The sequence below is a fragment of the Sorex fumeus genome, unplaced genomic scaffold, assembly GCF_029834395.1.
Source record: "Sorex fumeus unplaced genomic scaffold, SorFum_2.1 ptg000072l, whole genome shotgun sequence".
NCBI classification, from domain to species: Eukaryota; Metazoa; Chordata; class Mammalia; order Eulipotyphla; family Soricidae; genus Sorex; species Sorex fumeus.
In genome coordinates, this window is record NW_026606129.1 from 51,295,259 (window position 1) to 51,316,790 (window position 21,532).

General features: G+C 55.3%; 2 protein-coding genes across 5 annotated transcripts; one reads left to right on the top strand and one right to left on the bottom strand.

The window, feature by feature from the left end:
• Positions 1-322: 322 nt before the first annotated feature.
• Positions 323-8,349, bottom strand: CUNH3orf18 (chromosome unknown C3orf18 homolog). The gene is made up of 5 exons (XM_056129410.1): positions 8,096-8,349; positions 6,469-6,838; positions 3,287-3,312; positions 2,666-2,795; positions 323-1,397 (listed from the first exon to the last, which is right to left on the bottom strand). Exons 2-5 carry the CDS (start codon positions 6,700-6,702, stop codon positions 1,317-1,319), a joined length of 471 nt encoding a protein of 156 aa, XP_055985385.1. The 5' UTR covers positions 6,703-6,838; positions 8,096-8,349; the 3' UTR covers positions 323-1,316.
• Positions 8,350-9,985: 1,636 nt separating this feature from the next.
• HEMK1 (HemK methyltransferase family member 1) lies at positions 9,986-20,940 on the top strand. 4 transcript variants are annotated; one of them, XM_056129412.1, is made up of 11 exons: positions 9,986-10,065; positions 11,369-11,691; positions 12,034-12,125; positions 12,384-12,477; positions 17,271-17,402; positions 17,635-17,699; positions 17,950-17,999; positions 18,901-19,009; positions 20,050-20,145; positions 20,316-20,429; positions 20,561-20,940. In XM_056129412.1, the coding sequence occupies exons 2-11, from the start codon at positions 11,482-11,484 to the stop codon at positions 20,652-20,654; spliced, it is 1,056 nt and encodes a 351-aa protein (XP_055985387.1). In that variant the 5' UTR covers positions 9,986-10,065; positions 11,369-11,481; the 3' UTR covers positions 20,655-20,940. The 4 variants fall into 4 exon arrangements, with proteins under 4 accessions (XP_055985387.1, XP_055985388.1, XP_055985390.1 ...); XM_056129413.1 differs by having other exon boundaries at positions 12,040-12,125; positions 20,561-20,937; XM_056129415.1 differs by lacking the exon at positions 9,986-10,065 and having other exon boundaries at positions 11,585-11,653; positions 20,561-20,937.
• The last annotated feature ends 592 nt before the right edge of the window (positions 20,941-21,532 follow it).

Below are 21,532 nucleotides of genomic sequence, written 5' to 3' on the forward strand. Positions count from 1 at the left end.
TTAATTACATCTTTAATGTGCTCACTTGGAGATGTTGCGAGCTAAATTACAGCTTCTATGCATCCTAAATTACCCACAGCCCTCCAGTCGGCTCAAGTGCTAACGTATTTATAGCATCCAGAGGAAGGAATAAATCCAGAACCTTCGCTGCGCGGGCCTCCTGCACCCTCACATCCTGACATGTGGCATTTGTCAACAGAAGATCCACACAGGCCGCCCCCGTACCCCCTCCAGTCCTGCCATCCGCTGGCACGAACTAGGCCAGGGGTACTTCTGAGCAGGCTCTAGTGTGCTAGCAGGCCCAGGAGAACCTCCCCCCCCTTCTGGGGCTTGGCCCAAGACTTGCCCAGATGCCACAGATTGTCAGAAGCCTGAGGGTGAAAAGGTGGGGGCTGGGGGTGGGCTGGGTGGACCAAAGAACAGCCTGGGATGCTCAGGCCTGTTTCTAGGGGGCTGTCGCGACCTGGCTTCCGATGCTCAGAAATTTTCCACAGCTCTGGACCACCACCCTTCCGTAGCAGCCTCTCCCGCTGCCCCAGATCCACAAGTTGACCAAAACAGGAACCTGATTTCTGAAGCAGGTTACCCGAACAAACAGATGCCAGGGTGGCCCTCTCACCCTGCCCTGGACACAGAGGGTAGGGTGGTCTACCCCATACTGCACAGGCAGCCCGGCTCTCTCCGACCCTCTGGCTGGCCCACTTTTGCACATTGGTGAATGAGGCGTGTTAGATCTGGGGGCTGCATCCCTCATCCCTGCTGCCCCTCTCCTCCCTCTTCAGATCCCCGCTTCCAGGGATAATGGCTGGGATACCCCTGGGATGCTCTGTGATAGAGATGGTCCTCGGGGACTGGCACCCCTCTTCCAGGGCCCTAGGCCTGAGGCATTTCACCTGCATCCCAGGGCCTCTCCCGGGTGCCACCTTACCCTGGTTCTGAGACCTGTGCCACCTGTGGCCTCTCCAGGGGAAGCTACTGATCCCCAAAGCATCTTCCCCTGACTAAGGGAAGCTCCTTCTCTCCCACCTTCTCTGCCACATCAGAGGAGCAGACCCTGATTTGAGGGGTCTGGGCAGGAGATGATGTAGCCAGCACCTCTCAACCCTGCTGACCCAAGGGACGGCCTCTATCCTGGGGCCTCAGATCCAAGCACAGAGGGGCCTGGCCTGCTCAGGGGCCTGTCGCTGAGCCGGCACATGGGCTGCAGGCCGAGGAATAGCTGGGGCTTCAGCGGGACAAGTCCCAAGAGAAGGTCTTAACAGTCGTGGAGTGGGAGCTCTGGGCGCTGCGGGCACTGCGTCCTCATCAGGGGTCACTCAAGCGTGGATGGCGTTGGCTACGTCGGTGAACACCAGCCGGCTGGGCCTCTGCACTGGGCCCTGAGAGGGGCGCGGGACCTGCAGACAGAGAGGCAGGGCGTCAGAGCCCCTGACTAAGGCTGTGCCTTACCCCACACCCCGCCTCCGGGTGCAGGCTTGTGCTTGGCACTCACCATGCCTTCTGCCTGGAATTCCTTCCCTGCAAGCACAGCCTAGAAATATGATCTGGGACAGATGGCTCCTCCCTGCCCGCCCTCCAGTGCTTGGCACTCATCCTATGAACCCCTGTGCTGGTTAATCATGCAGCGGGGAGGTGCACAAAAGAACTACTGTCAAGTGGTCCATAGTCCCCTGGGCTGGCAGGGCCAAGGTTCTCAGCCTGATTTCCTGAGTAGCACTGAGTGGGGGTGGGGGATGCAGGAACTGAGCCAGTCACGCAGAACTGGTGGCATAACCATGGTTCTCTGGACAACTGGCCTGGACTCTTCCTGAGTCCAGACTCTTAGTTCTGCCCCTGTAGGGCCTGGCCCCCCCTGCACCTGCGCATGGAGGGGAGGACAGGTGTAAAGGGGCAATCTACCAGGCCCCCTCAGGGTGCTTGGGCTCTTAGTGGTCTCAGGTTGGGGGCACAGGGTCTGAGAGAATGGCCGCATGGGGTGCCTGCCTTTTCAACTCAGAAATAAGTTTGGGTGGGATCACCACCTGCCTGGGAACTATCTATTACTAGGGATCTAATCCAAATCAGACTACTTAGAGGTGCCCCATCCCCAAATTTAACTTCAAACTCCTAAAACTACAGACCTCAACAGAGGACCTGAGGTCTTAATCCCCGGTTATCTTACCAATCTTACCATACTGTTTGCCTCATCAGTGTATGGGGGGATACAGAGCAAAAATTATCCACTTATATTTTCTTTTTCTTTCTTTCTTTTGTTTGTTTGTTTGTTTCTGGGCCATACCTAGCAGTGCTCAGGGCTTGCTCCTGGCTCTGTGCTCAGGGATCAGACCTGGTAGTGCTCAGAAGACCTTATGCTGGTTAGCAGCATGTTACCCCTTGCACTATTTCTCTGGCTGATCTGTCACTTACAAACAAGAAACCCATGGCCCAGGAAGCCAGCAGACTTCTGAAGTTACTGGTGAGCAGGTGAGAGCCTGTCTGGGTCCCCAAACTCCGGGGCCGCGCACAGTGGCTCTCCCAGGGGCCAATGAGCAATTCCAGATCTCTGAACCAACTGAAGCTGCCACCCACTGGCCACACGGGAGAGGAGGAAGCCTGGGGTGGAAGAGCCTCTGTCCTGCTGCAGGGAGAGGGAGGGGGAGGGGGGTTGTGGCTGGTCAGTGCCTACCTTGGCCTGCAGGGCCTGCACGGAGGCTGCATCCCGCCCATGCTCCAGCAGTTCCTGCTCCAGTTCATCTTGTTCCTCCGTGGGGTCGAAGTTATACATGGGCATGAGCTGGTGGCGGAGCTTCTCCAACCTGGGGGCAGGCAGGGGCTGTGGAGGCCGGGCAAGCGTTTCCCTCCCACCAGCCCTGGAGGTCTGACTGAGCCAGAGAACACACACTGGGGTCAGGGGGCAGGGCTGGGTCTCCCTTGGATTTAGTGAAAGACACTGTCTCCACTGTTCCAGCTCTACCCTTAGATGGGAGGACGAGTTCCCTGGGGACCAGAGAGGGCCTTGCTCTCTGGCTCTGGAGCTGCCATCTGCAGGGCCCCGGGGACTGCCTGGGTTAGGCCCGTGAGAGGTACAGTTTGGAGGGGTGAGGGTGGTGGGGGGCAGCCAAAAATGGGGGTTCAATGCTCCTTGAGGGCAAGAGTCACCCCAAACCTCAGTGGGTAGAAGCGTCTCTGACTCCCTGACCAGACTGGGGGCCCCTGATGGCGGGGGAATCTCCTTTCCCACCCCCGTTTCCTGGAGTTCATCCCAGTGCTGCTTGGGCCCAAGTTTTGAGTGGCAGCTGAGAGTTACCTCCTCTTCTTCCTGATGTACAAAACCTGCAAGAAAAGGAGCAGCATCAAAGACCCAGAAAGGGAGACCCTAGTCAGCCCAGGTTAAGTCAGGGGATTCCTCCGAGACCGCACATCGTCTCAAAAATCCAAGGGACACACACCATCTGCATCTGTGCCTTCCTCTGACATTTGGTGGGGAGGGCCTGACCTCAAGAAGGCCCATGGATGGAAGCTGGAGTGGGTAAAACATTTGCCTTGCACACAGCTGGCCCTGGTTGGATCCTTGGCACTCTGCATCCTCTATGATTCCCTGAGCACTGCCAGGAGCAATTCCTGAGTGCAATACCAGGAGTTGGCCTGAGCACAGCCAGGTGTGGACGCCCCGCCAAAAAAAAAAAAAAAAAAGAAATGCCATGGAGGAGGGCCACACAGTCAGTGCAGGCCTGGGTCTGGTGGGACACACCTCTTGCCAATAATGACAAAACTCCTTTGCTTAGCACCTTCCCTGGCCTCCCCAGGGAAGAAGTGGGAAACAAAGACCTTAGGGCCCCTCAGTTCTCTCCAGGCCCAAAGGCATGTTTGAGCAGAAGTCCCGGGCACAGGCAGAGGCGCATCCAGCGCAGGGGCTCTCATAACCAGGAATCTGCTCCCCTGATTTCTGAGGGAGGCAGATGGCCTCAGCGGACAGAGCCTGGGGAGGAGGACAAATCCAAAACCCTGTTGCAGGGGGCTAGAGAGATAGCACAGCGGGTAGGGCATTTGCCTTGCATGCGGCGACCCGGGTTCGATTCCCAGCATCCCATATGGTCTCCTGAGCACCGCCAGGAGTAACTCCTGAGTGCAGAGCCAGGAGTAACCCCTGTGCATCGCCAGGTGTGACCCAAAAAGCAAAACCCTGATGCAGAAGGAAACTCAGAAGTTCCCGTGTCCTGCCCCTTCGGTGCAGCTGCGAAGACAAAGGCGTAGGCAGCCCGAGGAAAGCGCTAGGATGCGAGGGCTGGGGCTAGAGCAGGAAGCATGGAGGGAGGGAGAACGGGGAGAGGACACTGGCCCCTGGGCAGGAGCTCCAGGACATCTCCTACCTGCTCCCCACCGCCAGGAGCATGCCATCTCAGCCCTGAGTGGTGCCAACACCCCTAAATTCTGGTCACCAGGCAGACTCGATGCCCATCCTGCTCTCACTCCCTGGGAAGCAAGGCCTGGGAAAAGACTGAGGTGCCTCTCACTGCTCCCTGATCCAGGCATCATGTGCAGGTGGCGACCTTCGCTCTCTTGCTGAGCGGGATGCAATGGCGCTTCAGGCCTTCTGCTCCAGATGCTCCAGCCTGGGCCAGTGGCTCCAGCCCCAGTAGCCTACACTCCCCCTCAATGGCCCCAAGCCCCTCCTTGCCTGTGGCCTTTGATACAGAAGAACCTTTAAGAGAGGCCAGAACCTCTACCCAATTTCCACTCCTCATCCTTGCTGCTCACTCTGGAGAGGTTTCTGACACTAACCTACCCCTACAAACACATCGTGTGTGTGCATGCCTGTGCCTCTCTCTGTGCCTCTGTGTGTGTGTGTGTGTGTGTGTGTGTGTGTGTGTGTGCGCACATTACTGAGGATTAGGGATAAAACCTAGAACCTCGTACATACAAGGCACGTGCTTTATCATTTTTATCCCTAGCTATCCACCCTCTTTTCTAAAATCTTTCCTATCCCTCACTGTCCAGCTGCAGTCCCTCCCACCTCCTCCAGGACCCCTGCCCATCCCCTCACCCTGGTTCTCCAGTGTGATGCTCACAGGTCAGCACTGAGGTGTGCCTCCTTGCACCCAGCACAATCCAACAAGAGTTGGGCTAGAGGTGAGGGGCAGCAGCTCTTAGGGAGCAACTCTGGACCTGTGCCTGGTGCCCACGAGCTGTTCCTTGCCCCCTCCACCTCTGGCTCCACTACCACTATAACCACTGTAATCTCTTCACCATACTGCTTTTGGTGAGTCATCTGCCACCAGATTGAAGAGTAACAGAGTTCCAGAGGCTAAAATCTTGTCGCAAGTTCCCAGGACAAAAGTCTTTCAGTGGGTCACATGGGAAGATTCTAGGGCCTGCTTTGCCCCTGAGGATGGGAGTGTCGTAGTGTGTGTAACTGCCGCAGAGCATTATAGGGACCCCCTCGCAGAGGGCCCACCCCCACTGCAGGACAGTGCTGAGGCCCCAGCCTCACTCTGTGCGGCAGCCTGGCCAGCAGCTGTTCCCTGGCAGCAATCCTGAGCCTGCAGGGCCCATATGGCGACCCTGGCTTACCAGAAGCTCCAGCCAGGCCTTGGAGGGACCAGCTTGGCCCTTTGTGTTCATGCAACATGCTATGATCCTGGCTATCAAAGCTGTGAGGGCCCTGGGCACTGTGCTCTCTGCTCTTTGGTCTCAGGTGGCACAATCTGAGGGACCTCTGAATGTCCATATATCATCCTCCAGGACAGACCATCACTTCAGGGACAGTGATCCCCAAATCTGGACATACCATAGCCACGATCAGGGACTTACAACGCCTACCCCCATTCACCTCTATCCCTGCCCTTCTCATGAGCTAGGGTCAGGCTGCCTCCCTGAGGTCTCAGTGCTAACACAGCCTCAGAAGGCCTCTGCTTCAGCCTCCAGACCAGTCCCCATGGCTTTCCTGGGAACCTCTGGTTTATCTGTCCCCCCTCTCCATAACAGCCCAGCACAGGACTTTCTCCCCCATCCTTGAGGCCACAAGGTTTGGCCCAGAACAGGTGTTCAGTAAATAATTGTCAAGTGAGCAAATGAATGACCACTGTCTGACATATCTGGGGTAACCCATCTAGACTCCCCACAAGTGATCCCGACTTCCTTCTGGCCTCTATTCTTACTACACTCCCCAGACTCCCTTGCCTCATCCTGCTTGCTGCTCACAGAAATCAGTTTGTCTCCAAACTTTTGCCTTCAGAGCTATCCACATGGCACTCCCCCTTCCCCTACTCCTATGTGGCCTTTGTGACCCAGCTCAAAATGCCACAAATTCCTCGGAACTTGCTCTGGTGCTCTCAACCGAGGGCAGCTTCTCTTCAACTGCAAAAGCCAAATCGCTGGGGAGAGGGAGAATTGCCCAATTGTTAAGACAACTGCCATCTGCTTCTGTCTTCTAAATGCCCAACCTTCTCCCTTCCCCTCTAAGATCCCTCTCTCAACCCCATCTCTCACCATGGCTACGGCCAGGCCAATCACCGTGATGATCCCAAAGGACAGAAGCATTGTGGCCACACCTCCAGGGCCTCCATCCACATCAGGGACTCTGGTGTCATTAAAGCTGGTAGATTCCGGACTGAGGGTGGTGGTCTCGGAGGTTGGCCCATCGGTGGGAGGTTCCAGGTCAGACTCAGGCGTGGGTGGGCGACTGCTGAACCAGTCCCGGCCAGATGGGATCCTGGAGTTCATGCTGACACAGGAAATGCCCAACCAAGGGACAGCCTGGAGTCAGTCAACCTGTCCACTCACTCCTGACATCAGGACGATCTCAGCAAGGGCCCCCCCCCCGACCTGGGCAAGTGGCCACCTCCTTGGAAAATAGTTTCTGGAAAAGAAAGAAGAAAAGCCATCAGGCTGAGGACAGGGACTCGGGGATGAATTAAAGACTCTCTAAGCTTTGAAGATAAAAAGGAAATAAATTTGAAGGCAAAAGCAAATTCAGGGGACATGGGAATTTAGAAGCATGAAAATGAAACCTGCCACCTTTTTGTGGACAAGATGATCAGAGCAATCAAACCTGGAAGACTTGGAAGGGAAAAGTCTCTCCCCTTTGTAATGCCTGCCCTCCACTCCCGGTGCCCCCAATCGCCTTACCCCCTGCAATAAGCAACCCTCACCTCCTGCTTAGAGGAAAAATACTGGAGGTATTTCCTTTCCTGGAGGGAAATACTAACCCAAGAGTCAAAGGGCCTGTCCTTGAAGTCCCATTCAACCACTCACCCGGACTACCCTTGGGGAAGTCTGTACCTCTCTGGGTTGGTTTTCGTGGGTCTTAGGAGGGGATAGTAAGAAGCTCTTATAGGGTCACTGAAATGTCAGAATGAAACAGTCCCCTGGAAACTCAACTCAGCACCACCGCCATCCACTGTGTGTGTGTGTGTGTGTGTGTGTGTGTGTGTGTGTGTGTGTAGGTGGTTCAGCCCTCCCCTCTTCCCTCCTTCTGTGGGAACAGAAGAAGGTGTGGAGACTGCAAGCTCAGAGTGTGGCACAGGCAGGCTTTCCCAAACCAGGGGCCCCTGGGGAAGACAGCACTGGAGGGACCTAGCAAGTGACAGAAGGGCCAAGTTAGGGACAGGAGGTGCTACATGGCCCATGTCTACATGGCACATGCCTCCCCTTGCCAGCTCATGGGCAAAGGCGGGTGGTCCAGTGTAGTGTATGTGTGTGAGGTATCGGCAGCCCCACAGTGAATCCGTCCTGGGGTGCAAGGGCGGCAGAGGGACAGGGAAGGAGAGTGGCTCATCCATCTCTGCCCTGTCTCTCTGGCCAGGCGAGGCGCAGTTCAGGAGTCCGGTGTTCTGGGCATGTAAGGAGTCTTGGCTCTGTCACTGACCTTGGGCTAGACCCTTAACGCGCTCTCCAGGGCTCTGTTTACTTCACCATCCAAAGCAGAGAAAACACCCTTCTCATCACTTTCTGGGACTGTCTCAGGATCTGGACGAGAGGGAATTCTTGAACTGCGACCTCCCAGATCCCGCCTACCGTTCTCCGCCAGGTCCCTGTGTCCTCCGAGCCCCAATCCCCATCCCGCCTCCGCTATTCCTCTGTTCTTTTGCAAAGAAGCAGCGACCTCAGCACTTACTTAATCCTCTCTGGGGCGCCGAGCTCAGGCGAAGAGGCTAGGGGTGGTTGGCTACCAGCCAGGCCCGCGGTGGGGGCGGCGGGTCCGACCGGTGCTTCGCTCTCCCGGCGTGCGCCGAGCCGGGGACCTGGCCCGCTAATCACTCACGGCCGGCAGCGGCTAACGAGTCCCGGACCGTCCCGGTCAGGACCCACCACGGGGGTGGGGTCGAAGCGTGCAACCTCGCGGGTCCGCTTTGCAACAGAGTCTCGCCTCCCTGCCCGCTCCGCGCCCCCGGTCTCCGATTGGCTGTCAGGCACCGAGTGCGCTCGGCATTGGTCCGCTCGCCTGTCGCTTGGATCTGGCTCCGCCCTTAGCATAAGCGTAGTACTGGGTCGCGGCTCTTGGGGACCACCCCTTCTCATCCAGCGCTCTACGCTGAAGTCGGGTGGGCCACTCACGCTGTAGGTAGGCAGGCCCTGCCGGGACTCCACCTCCCCCGAGACAGATTTGTCCTGCCAAAACCCAGAGGAAAGAGGAGGCTTGGGGAGAGCACTAGACTGGGAGTCCTTGAGCCTGCATTGAGCTCTGGTTCGACGCTCTCCAGGTTTTGTGACCTAAAGAAAAACACCCCCAGTCCCTGAGTGTCGCCCTCCCGTCCAGATGGAGTCTGCTGTGTGAGCTTTTGACAAATCGACAATGACCCTAGGCTAGAATAGGAGAATGTCCATGCGGGTTCGGAAAAATTGGGAGCCAGAGAAACTTGATTATCAGAGTGGTACTATTATTGGCACCCTGACACTCGAAAGCCTACATATACATCCCCCCTTTTAACCCTCCACAATAACAACCATACAGGGCCGATCATCTCAGAAGATCAGAGCCCTTCTAATCCTCGGGTTTTTGAACGAGATTTTGAAGACTCTGGGAGTAGGAATAGCCAACAAGGTACAAGGAAAAGTTAACAAGGATTTATTCGTTAAATTTGTTTATTTAACAAATAAAGATTCCTGTGGCTCCACGGGTCTGAGCCAGAGCCCGAGAAAAGGAAAGTTTTAAATGGTCAAGAATCATCTCGCTGGAACCAGCGAGATAGCCTTGCACGCTGATGATCCGATTTCAATCCCCGGGACTTCAAGTCCCCCCGACCCCGGGTGATCTCCGAGCGCAGAGCCAGGAACTGAAAAAAAAAAAAGAAGAAGAAAAAAACACACCCCAAGTTTTAAAAAACACAGTGATCTAGTTAACAATAAGTTCCGGTTGAGGGTGTCCACAGAGGACCGGCACGTGAACGAAGTCTTGGGTTGACCAGAGTCAAGATTGGAATCCAGGTGTCCAAAGTTGAGTGTCAAGGCTTTTTAATCCGAACCCTAAAATGCAAGGGAGGCGGTCAAGAGACTGACCCTCCAGTGCCGCTCGGGTCATTGGCTCGACCGGATCCGGGACATTGGGTCCCAGCCCCCGAACTGGAACCGCCCCCAACTCTGGGACCAGCCCTGGCAGCTCAGGGGCTGGGCCCAGCGCTCTGGCTGCACGAGATCCTGCCTCTGGACTTCGCTCCCCCAATTCAGTGACCGCCCCCTGGCCGGCTGCTGACACGCCCCCTCGGGGACCAGGCCACAAGCCCTCCCGTTACGCCAACGTCCGCGCGCAGCCCATCTCCGCGCTGACCTTCACCCAGACTGCTGGGTCCTGGGAGCCCACGGGACAGCCTCGTACGCTCCCACGCACAGCCCCGCTAGTGTGCGGTCAGCCTGGCGTTCGCTACCTTTCCCCCACGCCCCGCCCAGCCTCAGCCGGCAGGAGCCGCCCCGCGTGGCCGTCAGTGGTCCTAAGGAACCTTAGAGCCGGGCCGCGGGCTCCGCCCGAGCCGTTTCTCAGCCGCGCCGGCTCCGGAAGCCGCGCGTGCGAGGGTGCGCCCGTGCGGCCGGAAGCCGAGAGTCAGGCTTTTCCACCCGGGCGCTGGGCGGGTGGGTCAGCCTCTCGGGCAGGTATGTGCTAGAGCCGGGGAGGGCCGGGGAGGGGACCGCTGGATCTCAGTATCCTCGGGACCCCTCTCTGCCTTTTTTTGTTCGATGGGGAAATGGACTTGGGGAGCGGCCACCAGCCCTGCACCATCGGCCGCGCCGTGTGCGCAGAGCCAGGGAAGCAGCACCCTTGACTTGCAGCTGGGGCGCTGCTTCTGGGATGCAGAGGACCTGAGTTCGCATGTGGGACAGTGCCTGGCCGGGTGACATGGGCACAAGATGCTCCCTCCTTTGCTTCTGAAGATGTGGCACCCCAAATAAACGCTCGTGTGGACCTTGGTCTGTGTGAAAGGAAAGGGGAACGGAAAACCTTCAGTTTAACTATTTGGTGATAATTGTTGGCAGTGGGGCTGGAGCGATAGCACAACGGTAGGGCGTTCTGCTTGCAAGCCGCCTGCCTGGCTGAGCCGGGTTCAATTCCTCTGCCCCTCTTGGAGAGCCCTGCAAACTACTGAGAGTATTTAGCCTGCACAGCAAAGCCTGGCAAGCTACCCGTGACTTATTCAATATGCCAAACACAGTAAACAACAAGTCTCACAATGGAGACGTTACTGGGCCTGCTGGAGCAAATCGATACAACGGGAGGACAGTGCTACAAGTGCTACAGTTGGCAGTTGTATGCTGAGTTTAGATTATTGGTTCAGTGGGGGTGAGGGTGGGGGGTTTGCGCATGCACGTGAGAGAGTTCTGTAAAACCTCAAAAGCTAGTTTCCTGGATAACACAGTCTCTTCCGCGTTGTAACATTAGTTAAAAGCAGGTAATACTTGAGTTTCTTCTATGTGTTGAGCTGCCTCCCAGGTCCTAGGTATTCATGCGAGGGCCAATTTACTGCTCACCATTGGGTTGATGTGTTTCCCCTGTTTTATGATTGAGGTAACTGGGTTCAGTGAGTGGGTCAAACAGATTTATCCAGCTCCCTAAGTTGTGACCCAGCACCAGGAATGGTGCTGAGCTAAGATCATGATGAAAACATAAATATCCAAGATTCAAGCCCATGTTCTCCCTGGAACACATATCCCATTTGTCTCTGTTTCTTTGCCCATTTCCACTTTGGAGAAGCCTCTGTTCTCTCTTGAGCAAGTACTTCTCTCTTTCTCTCCCCTCACTTCTTTCTAAATAAGTTTCAAGATAAAAAGAACCAGATAGCAAGCGAGGGCCGAAAATGGAGTAAAGAAGTTGGTAGAGCCAGAGGGTGCATCTCAAGCAGCAGCAGGTCAGGGGACAGTGGGTCACTCGATCAGCTGTTCTCCACATTCTGTCTTCCAGGTTGGTGGCCAGCGCCCGTTGCCTTTCCATCCCCGTCTGCCTCTGTTCCTCTCTACACATCACAGGGAAGACTTGGGGATCTTTAAGCACTCAGGGGAACCTTTCCCTGAGACATGAAACTTGGGGGCCGAATGCTCCGGGCTCTCCTATCTGTCCCAGGGGGTTGGAGAAGTACCCGAAGCTTCAGCTCATGGCTACCCCATCTACCTGTGACTGCCACAGAGGTGGTTAACCACTGGACGGCAGTCTTTGAAAAAAGAGGTATTCCCGAGGCTCGGGAATCCAGTGAGTACATCGTGGCTCATGTCCTCGGAGCCAAAACAGTTAAGTGTGGTATTTTCAAGAGGACAGGAGTGGGGGGGAGGGCCTGGGGGAGAGACAGGCTTTTCCACTCTGCCCAGACAGCTGAGGGGTGGTGAGATTTCTCTGAAGAAATGTCTTAGGCTGGGCTGGGTTATGGAGAAAGTACAGGGGTTAAAGTGCTCATCTGCATGTGGCCAACGCTAGTTTGATCCCCAGCACCACATATGGTCCCCTAAGCACTGCCAGGTGTGACCCAAAAACAGAAAAAATAAGTGCTGATTCCACAAGCAGTGTCCACGTAAGAAAGCTGGAGCAGGTCCTTGGGCCAGGGGAGCCAGCCATTCACATTCTCTGTGGGCTAGTTTCAGAGTCTGAAGCCAGTACTTTACACCCAGCCCCTGACGCCTGGGCAGGTACAGTGCATTCAGGAGCTGAGTAGCCGCCGGTTGCAAAGGTGAGCATGAGCCAAATCTGAGGGTCCTATGTGGGGAGTAAGGGTCCAACTTCCCCCTAGTCCTACCAAGTTCATGATCAGAGAGGAGATGTGCCAAGTATTGGGATTAGGAAAAGATGGAAGGAGGGCTGAATCCAGGTAACGGGAAGGAGGGAAGGAAAGGGGCTTTTCTAGTTCTGGAGGACTGGCCCTTCCCGGATGCCCTTGGTGTAGCCCTGTCCAGGCTCTAGTACTGATGACCAGCTGTTCCCTACGCAGGATGCCTGTGCAGTACATTCTCGGTGAGTGGGACTTTCAAGGGCTCACTCTGAAGATGGCACCCCCAGTGTTCATCCCTCGGCCAGAAACAGAGGTAGGTCGGCCACGGGCAAGGCTCACTGGGGATGAGTCTAGGGATTCAGAATACTTGCTTTACCCTAGACTTCCTTCAGGGGGCGCTGGGGCCACATGACTGCTTCCTCTGAGATTGTGCCCTTTCATACTGGTGTTTTCTAACTTCTGTGCAGATGGGGCCAAGAGGGCAGAGGTCTCTTGCTGTCTATTTATTTATTTATTTGGGTCTTTTGACATCTGACGGTGCTCAGGGGCTACTCCAGACTTGATACTTGAGTTACTTCTCAGGTCCCAAATCTCTCAGAAAAATTCTTTTAATTTACTTTTTAAATTTTATTTTGGTCATTGCCAGTGATGCTTAGAGATTATTCCTGGCTCTATACTCAAGAATTATTCTTGGCGGTGCTCGGGGAACCACATGGGATGCCAGGGATTGAACCCTGGTCAGCTGCGTGCAAGGCAAACGCCCTCTCCTCTGTACTGTCACTCTGATTCAAGATTCTGTCTTTTTTGACTGTCTTCACATTCCAGAGTATCACCCCAGGTCTCAGGTGCCCCAACTAGTGTTGCTCACTAACTGCTCAGCCTATTCCTAGCATTTCCCTAGGATCTGTCCCCTAGAACTATGGCCTAGCCGGCTCATCGCAGACAGAGATTCTCTCAGGAGACAGTGGGGGCAGTGTAGCCATGTGACTCAATCAGGTCACAACCTTCTCCAGACTTGGATGATGAAAAGGATAGACTTTCAGATCAGGAAGTGTGTGCCTTGGTAGGCCTCTCGGATCCAGGATCCAGTCAGGGAGTTGCTTCAGGTTACTAGGGCTCGGAGATGTGGACTCCAGACTGCTGTCCTTTGCGGAAGCCTCTTGACCCTGGCTTTCCATAGCCTTTCTTGGACGTTCCTGATCTCATAGGGAGCAGAGGTGGGAGACAGAACAAGTGGATGGGGCTGGGTGGGGACCAGTGGGCAAGTCAGAGGGCTCCAGATTCTGAGAAAGGGTATTTCTGGAAAGAAGCATTCCAGGGAAAGACTGTCCTCGAGTGCCTGCTCCAGCCATGGGCCCAGAGCTCCTCATCACTTTCTGTCTCTCCCTCAACCAAGAAACCCTCTGGTCCCATTCACCTCATTATCATGTGTTTAGGAACCTAGGTCCTCACCTCACTGCCCAGGAAAGGGGCTGTAGGGAGTCTGTGGCCTTGCTGCAGTCAAGGGTGGGGGTTATGGGGGCGGCACTGAGACTTGTTGACTCTAGGTCAGGGTTCTGATTCTCCCGTGGGGCTGCCTACCCAGTTTGGGATGAGTTTAAACCAGCTGCAGAGTCCCAGCTCAGGATCTGGCCTGCCACCTGCAGGCTCTTGGGAGGCCACTGTGGCACTGCCCTGGGTGTGTGACCTCTGGCCAGGCGGCCACTCACCGAGGCTGCTCAGGGTAGAGCAGGGTAGGGCAGGGGAGGGAAGCAACCGCAGTGACCTTCGTGTCTCCTTAGAGCTGACCCAGCACCAGCGGTGTGTTTGGGAGTTCTGAGAGGTGGGTGTGGTCTTCCGGCTCCTGTGTGGTCCCCTCTTTCCTGGGTGGGTGTGGGCCAGGAGAGCAGCTCTGCTGCGAGGGGGAGGCTGCGGTTGGAGGCTGGGTTCTTGCTTCACGGTACATGCATTTCTGAGAATTTGCCAGGTTCACCCCAATATAAACCACATTGGGGGAGTATTACCAAGAACTTAAGAGGACGTGGCCTGTGGCAGAGAGTGGGGAGAATGGGTGCAGGGGAGGGATCGTGGTGCCTGGCACCTCACCCATTGGAGGGTGGTTTCTGATCGCGGAGGCCAAAGGCTGAAGTGTGAAGCCATAGGCAGCATGTGGCCTAGCAAGTGGGGTTTTCCCTGGGGGCGTTCGGGGCTGGGTCCCAACATGTGTACAGTGGGAAACCCAAGCTTGAAAGCGTGAGCCATTTCCCGCAGCCTGATGGGGAGTCTCAGCGTATCATTTGACACTAGCTTGAAGGAGGCAAAAGCACCATCCTGGGGCTGCCAGCCAGAGGTGATCTGAAGGGAAGGTTCTCGAAATGCTGGTCTTCACTTGTCTCTGAACGTGGGTGGTGGTCTGGGCCGCCTGCTCCTTGCCTCCTTCCTGAATGCTCCTCCAGCTCTGCATCATGCTGGCTTCTCCCTTGTCCCTCGGGAGGATGGGACTGACCGTCTTTTCTATGACCTCCCCCAAAGAGCCACAGCTTTTTAATTTTTTTCAGTGTTTTTGGGCCACACCCATCCTTAAATTTCCCTCTTGTTTTGGATGTGTGCAGGGTGGGAAGTAGAGATGGGCCACACGTGGCAATGCTTAGGAGTCTCTCCCAGTGGGGCTTGGGGAAGCAGGTGGTGGCAGGGATCTAATCCTAACATGTACTCTACTCCTTTGAGCTATCATCCTGGCCCTCATTTTCTTCTTTATAGAGACTCCCAGAAGTTCAGGATCAGAAGTTACATTCAGTTCCATTTCTGATACACTAACTTTCTCTTCATTCTATTTCAATTAATTATTTAATTTTTGGTATTTGGGCCATACCCAGCGATACTCAGGGGTGCTCCTGGCTCTGCACTCAGGAATCACTTCTGGCAGTGCTCAGGGGACATTATAGGATGTTAGTGATTGTACCTGGGTTGGCCATGTGCAAGGCAAGTGCCCTACCAGTTGTCCTCCCTCTCCAGCCTCCAAGTCAACAGCTTTAGACTGAGAAAGGCTCTTCCCTGGATGCAGAAGCTTTTGAACTTCAAGAATGGCCTCCACTAAAACCCCCAAGAGGGTTCCCTCTGCCAAAGATGATCCTTTTTGTGGTCTGGACTATAAGGGAGACGCTGCTTGCCCCAGTCTCTCAGCTCTGTACCTCGCTCGTGATGGCCATGGCCGTTCACCTCTGTGTGTGTCTCTGAGACTGTGGGGATCTCTGTGGGGTGCCTGGCCTTGGTGCTGGCTGAGGGGTCATTCTCCAGTCAGGGTAGATCTGTCTGTGGTCAGGAAACCAAGAGAAGCCCACACCCCTGACAGGTCTCAGCGGGCCGCCAGCAGCCCGGCACGCGGCCTCACCAGTGAGACCACAGGCTCAGCCACAGCCTACACTGCTAGCTCTGTGCCGGGCCTGTGGGCTCTGCTTTGTGGCCAGCACCCTGGAGTCTCCACCAGTGCCTGGTTACAGAGCCTGTGGGAGTGTGAGAGAAGATTTCTCTGGCTGGAGCCATGTCTCACCTGTAGGTAGTTGCTTGGTGCTGAAGGGGCTTGGACAGGATTAGACTCAGAGGTCAAGTTTACCTAGAACTTGTTTCACTGGGGACAGGTGTGCTTTGCTCCTGCAGTTGTGGGGTGCTCAGAAGAAAATACTTCTTCTAGGGACTAAGGACAGAGCATCTTGAATGGAAAATTGGATCCAAGTGGCCTGGAGCCACTTGGACAATTGGTGTGGGGATTTTGGGGGCCTGGGGGACCTGGGACTCAGAGTAGCATCCCATAACCACCCAGAGCTTGCCCAGCACTGGGGAAACAGCCAGGAGGCCTCTGTGATGTGGGTAACACTAATGGGTTAGGGCCTGGCTTTCCTAGGGATTGGTAAACCCCAACCTAGGCCCTGAACTCATAGAAGAAGCTGCGGAGTAAATGACTGGGCCTGCGTGTGTGGGTGAGGGAGCAGGGTGTGTGTGTGTGTGTGTGTGTGTGTGTGTGTGTTTGGGGGAAAGGCTCTAGGCGTTTGTTCACTCATGCCTCTGGTTTCTGGAGCCTGCCCAGCTTGGGGCCTCAGTGGTCTCCAATCTCTAGGGGTCTACTCAGGCCTTTCATGGCCTCCTCCCTGGCTGCTCAGTTGCCTGCCACTCTACTGGTTGGGAAGTATCAATCCTAACCCTGATGGACTTCCATGCACAGATCCTGCCAGGGGTGGGCGGCTAGGCAAGACCCTTCTGTTAATAAAGTGATACTGTCTGGGAGTATCCCCTTGCTGCCTTTGCCACAGTGTGTGCAGTGTATGAGGCACCACCCGCCACTCCATGCCCACTTTTTGTGGGCCTGTTGTGCCACAACCCCCTTCAGGTACGGGGTTCAGGCAGGACCATATTCTGCCCTATTCATGGAGGGACTTTTCTGTCCCTTTAGTCTAGGATCTTCCCCAAGGGCAGATTCAGTTTTGAGGAAACTGAAACATACAAACCCCTGATTCTTTTTTGTTTTGTTTTGGGGCCACACCCAGCAGTGCTCAGGGGTTATTCCTGGCTTTGCACTCAGAAATCACTCCTAGTGGTACTCGGGATCATATTGGATACTGGGGATCAAACCCGGGTTGGCCACGAGCAAGGCAAACGCCTTATCCACTGTACTATCTCTCTAGTCCCTAAGCTCTTGATTCTTGGCTATCATGAGTTATAGGCCAGGCTTAAGGCAGGGCCTCAGTTTTCTCATGGTTCAGAAGTGAGATGCCAATACATTAATACAGGGAAAGATCTAGAAGCTGGCCCAGGCACAAAGGAGATCGCTTGGAAGCCTCAGATATAGTTGTTCACATTGCTCAGTGACAGAAGACTTGTTGGGGGCTCGGTACCAGCATAGATTAGTGCTTCCTGGGCATGGGCCCCCTATTCCCTACCACATCCTGGTAAAGTAGGCTAGTTTGACTTGTACTCAGTTAACCAGGAGAAATAGGCAAGAAGATGAGGAATGATTTGGCAGGGCCTGGCAGACGAGTTGGTCTGACTTTAGCTGGTCCCTGGGTACTAGCACAGGAACTGACTGTGCCACCAGGTGGGCGCCTCTCTGAGTCAGACCCCTCTGCCCTGCAGGAGCTGGTCGAATGGGTGTTGGAGGTGAGCCAGAGGGCCTGTGCTGTGGGAAGCCCAGGTGGCCCCCTCATCCTGGAGGTGGGCTGTGGGTCAGGAGCCATCGCCCTCAGCCTGCTGAGCCAGCTTCCCCAGGTGAGCCTTTGCATTCCTCCCCTACTGTCCCTGCTGGGAGCACCTCCAGCCCCCTGTGGTCACAACCTCTAATTCTGTCCCCTTCTGTATGGTCAGACCCTGGCCACAGAGAGGAAGGCTGTTGGGAGTTTCCATTTTCTTCTGGTAGAAGGTTGGAGGAGGGCTTTGGCCCCAGGCCTGGCTCTCCCAGACCCTCCTGGCTGCCTCCTTACCCCACTTTGCCCTTGGGCAGAGCCGAGTCATTGCTGTGGAGAAGGGAGAAGCCGCCATCCGCCTGACCCGAGAGAATGCTGAGAGGTAGGCAGGCTGGGGGGCTGCAGGGTCAGCGAGGACAGAGCTGCCCTGTGGGGCCTGACCTCTTCCCCTATGCGGCAGCAAGCCCACTTTCTTGAATGTGGAGAAACTGGGGTTCCTGGCGCGGTCCTGCAGGGTTTTGAATAGTTGGAGGGTTCCGTGAATTTCACCAGTCCAGGAAAGGGTCACTGCCAGTCCCTGTAGCAGAGGGTAGGTCCTGTCCCTTTCTCACTATTGTTTCTCTTCTCTCCAGGCTGCGGTTGCAAGACAGGATTCGTATCATCCCCCTCGATGTGACCTTAGGTACCTTTCCTGGGAGGGGGTTTCTAGGTATAGGTACCACACATATGCAGATGCACACAGAGAGTGTCTCAGACCAAACCTTGCTAGAATACACAGCCACGTGAGCACGCACAAGTACACGTGCACACACGCGTGTGCGCGCGCTCACACACACACACACACACACACAGAGTGTCTCAGACCAAACTTTGCTGAGGATGAGCAAATCCCTCTTGCTTCCTGGGCTGCCTAATCCAGGAAGGGACTACCCACAAGGTCTCTCTTACCATCTGTGTCTCCCGTAGCTAGTAAGTGTAATTCTAGTAGCTACTTTTGGCTAGAGAGAAGCAAAAGTCTAAAGAAAGTCCTTAGGACCAAAGTACTGGAGCTCCTGCCTGGCCTGGGCCCTGCTTGGCTCACTGGAACCTTTCCAGGCTGCTTCAGGGTTCTGGTTCCAGTTCTGACTCTGTCACATGACTGTGGATCCCTGGGCCTCAGCTGCCCTCTCCGGCCCCCCTAGGAATGTGATGAATCTGGAGTAGCCCCTGGCACAGGCCGAGATCTGTAAATAGAGATGCTAGAAATCAGGTCGGAGAAGTCAGGCCTGCTCTGCATATGCTCGGCCCATGCTCACTCACTGCAGAGGACATAGGTGCTTGCTTTGCCTCGGCAATCAGGGAGGACTGCCTAAGATGGCAGTCCCTCTGATTCTGGCTTATTAAGGAGATTTCGACAGGAAAAAAGAGAGGCCAGAACATCAGGTGCAGACCTGCCGTGTCAGTGCACACACGTCCAGCGAGGCACTGATTCGTGTGTGTGGACAACCACATCCAGAGATCAGACGAGGGTGTGACTTGCAGAGAGCAACTTCTCACCTACTTCCCTGTCTCCTTTCTCTGTTGTGTGTTCCCTTTGACCATAGAGGGGTGTTGGATGCAGCTCTTGCCTTGGGGCCCTCTGGACCTGGTTGTCAGCAACCCTCCCTACGTCTTTCACAAGGACATGGAGCAGCTGGCTCCAGAAATTCGCAGGTATAGGGTAGGATGAACCAGGGAGCCTAGAATGGCCCAAGAATGGTCTGGAAGACCTGGTGGGATGGGTGTACCCTGAAGATTGCACCACTGGAGGGGCAGGGAGGATGGGAAGGCTGCAAGGGTCAGGGTTGATGAGAGATGCTTGCTCTGGATTCCACAGACCCATTTGGGCTCCTTCAGCCGTCCAGTTCAGGAGCACTGAATGACCATGAAACCTCTCTGAGCCTTCAGCTCCCACCTCTGAAAGAGGAAGAGCTTTGCAGGGCCACAGGCAGACTTAGCAACAGTTTGAAAGCAGCAGACACCTTACAGAGTCCAGAGAAAGTACTCAGATGGGCCGATTTTTCTACAGAGGAGACAAGCCCAGAAAGGGAAGGCGCCTTGAAGAAGGTCCTATTGGGCCTAGTTGGGGAGCCAGGAAGCTGTTTCTGCTCATGAACAGTCAGAGGCAGGAGAGCCCCACATGAGGCTATAGTAGTGGGGCTCAGGATGTTGGCTCCTATTTCTAGGGTCTCAGGAGTGGTCAGGGCCAATTCCGGGTCTTCCCCAGACAAAGAACAGGAGCAGCCATATCAGGCCAGTGGAATAGCCTGGTGGGTGCTGCTTTCTCAGTTTTGTTTGCAATACAGAGCAGAGCTCCTGAGGAACTAACTTACTTCCTTCCTTCCTTCCTTCCTTCCTTCCTTCCTTCCTTCCTTCCTTCCTTCCTTCCTTTCTTCCCCTCTCCCCCCTCTCCCCCTCCCTCCCTCCCTCCCTCCCTCCCTCCTTCCTTCCTTCCTTCCTCCCTATCTTTTCTTTTCTTTCCTTTTTGGATCACACCTGGTGATGCTCAGGGGTTACTCCTGACTCTGCACTCAGAAGTAATTCCTGGCAATTCCCATGGCAAATCTCATATGGGATGCAGGGGATTGAACAAATGCCCTACCTGCTGTACTGTCGCTCCCAAGGGGCCCCTTTCAAGGAGATACTGCTCAGCTCCTCCAGAGTTTGTGGATGCCACCCGTTCCAGATTCTCCCCTCCCATTGTCCTTCTTTAGTTATGAAGACTTGGAAGCCCTGGATGGTGGGGAGGATGGCATGGACGTCATTGCCCACATCCTAGCCCTGGCACCTCAGCTCCTGAAGGACTCCGGGTATGGTGTAGTGGGTTTCTCTGGTCTATCCCTGCATCCTTCTCCAGCCCTCCCAATGTGCTCTGAGCCTGTCCTGGCCATCATCCTATTCCCACCCCTCCAACCTGTCACCCCCAGAGTCCAGGTATCAGCCCTGCCATGTTGAGCAGACCTGTCTCTCCCCTGTGTAGAAGCATCTTCTTAGAAGTCGACCCAAGACACCCAGAGCTTGTTCACAGCTGGCTTCAGACCCGGCCTGACCTGTCCCTTGATCTTGTTGCCGTACGCAAAGACTTTTGTGGGAGGTGAGACCCTACCGCCATCTGCCCCACCCAGTATCCTTGCTGATCCTAACTCACATGAGCTCAGGCTGGAGCCATGCCACTCCAGGATGCATGAGCCCAGGCATAACTGGCCCTCTGTCCCTGTCTCTTAGGCCCCGGTTCCTGCATATCCAGAGGTCTGGGACGCAGCGTGGGTGCCCTCCAGATGCCTGGCCAGGGCCCCAGACTGTCGCAGTGCCTGGCTGACTCATCTTCCTGGAATGCTACTTGGAAGGAGGTGGATGGCATCATCCAGAACCCAAGATGCTTGCGGCATTTCCCGTCACGCTGTGATTTACTGTGCCCTTATGTTTCTAGGAGACTTGTGGGGAGAAGCAAGGACAGAGGTCTCCGTGGGGCAGCAAAGAGCCAGGATCTGGCTTTTCAGCTACACAGGAGCCCAGTGTGGCTCCATCGCTTCAGAGCATTCCATGCCGGTGACTCCGGACTCAGTGCGTGAAATTGCTTTGGCGACATTAGGGGTTGTGACAATAAAGTGTCAAGAGACTGACAGTGATCTAAGGTATTGTTGATGTTTGTGGGTTCCCTGGCCCCTCACACCAAGGTACTTCTTGGATTAAGCAGGGCTGGGGGATTGAGGGAACGCAGTATGAAGCAGTGTGGAGGAAAGTGTGTGGGTGCTCCTCATTTCAATGCCAGGGGGTGTGGCACTGAGCTCACCCCAAGGGTCCGCCTACCTGCTGCTGCCTTGGGTATGCTTCCCACATCTCATTCTGAGCACAGGGTCTGATCTCAGGACTGACTGTGGGCAGGGAATGGGACTGAGGGTCCCTGCTTTTGGGGAATCATGCCTGGTCTGAGTGATGCCCTCACTGTGCCTGGGGCTTGCCTTTACCTTAGCAGAGGCTGTGCTGCCGCTCCTTGGGCCCCCATCCCCCAAGTCTGGCCCTGCCCAGCTGCTCAGATTCCTGATTACCTCTGGCTTCCTTGAGGAGGAGCCAAGAGCTTCACCCCATGGCTACTGCTGAAGAACCTGGAATCACAGGGGGACCGGCGGGGGTGAGGGTTGCTTTATTGGACCCAGATAAAGCTTTCTGACCTTTGCCTGGGTCCCCATGGGTATT

What these genes read in the sequence shown, in the direction of transcription:
- CUNH3orf18 (XM_056129410.1), bottom strand. Translation starts at nt 6,702, where the DNA reads ATGAACTCCAGGATCCCATCTGGCCGGGACTGGTTCAGCAGTCGCCCA. An exon ending in TTGGCCTGGCCGTAGCCATG is followed by an intron (nt 3,313 to 6,468) that starts GTGAGAGATGGG and finishes CTTTTCTTGCAG; the next exon opens with GTTTTGTACATCAGGAAGAA. An exon ending in TGCAGGCCCTGCAGGCCAAG is followed by an intron (nt 1,398 to 2,665) that starts GTAGGCACTGAC and finishes CTCTGTCTGCAG; the next exon opens with GTCCCGCGCCCCTCTCAGGG.
- HEMK1 (XM_056129412.1), top strand. Translation starts at nt 11,482, where the DNA reads ATGAAACTTGGGGGCCGAATGCTCCGGGCTCTCCTATCTGTCCCAGGG. An exon ending in ACCCGAGAGAATGCTGAGAG is followed by an intron (nt 17,700 to 17,949) that starts GTAGGCAGGCTG and finishes TCTTCTCTCCAG; the next exon opens with GCTGCGGTTGCAAGACAGGA. An exon ending in CTGGCTCCAGAAATTCGCAG is followed by an intron (nt 19,010 to 20,049) that starts GTATAGGGTAGG and finishes GTCCTTCTTTAG; the next exon opens with TTATGAAGACTTGGAAGCCC.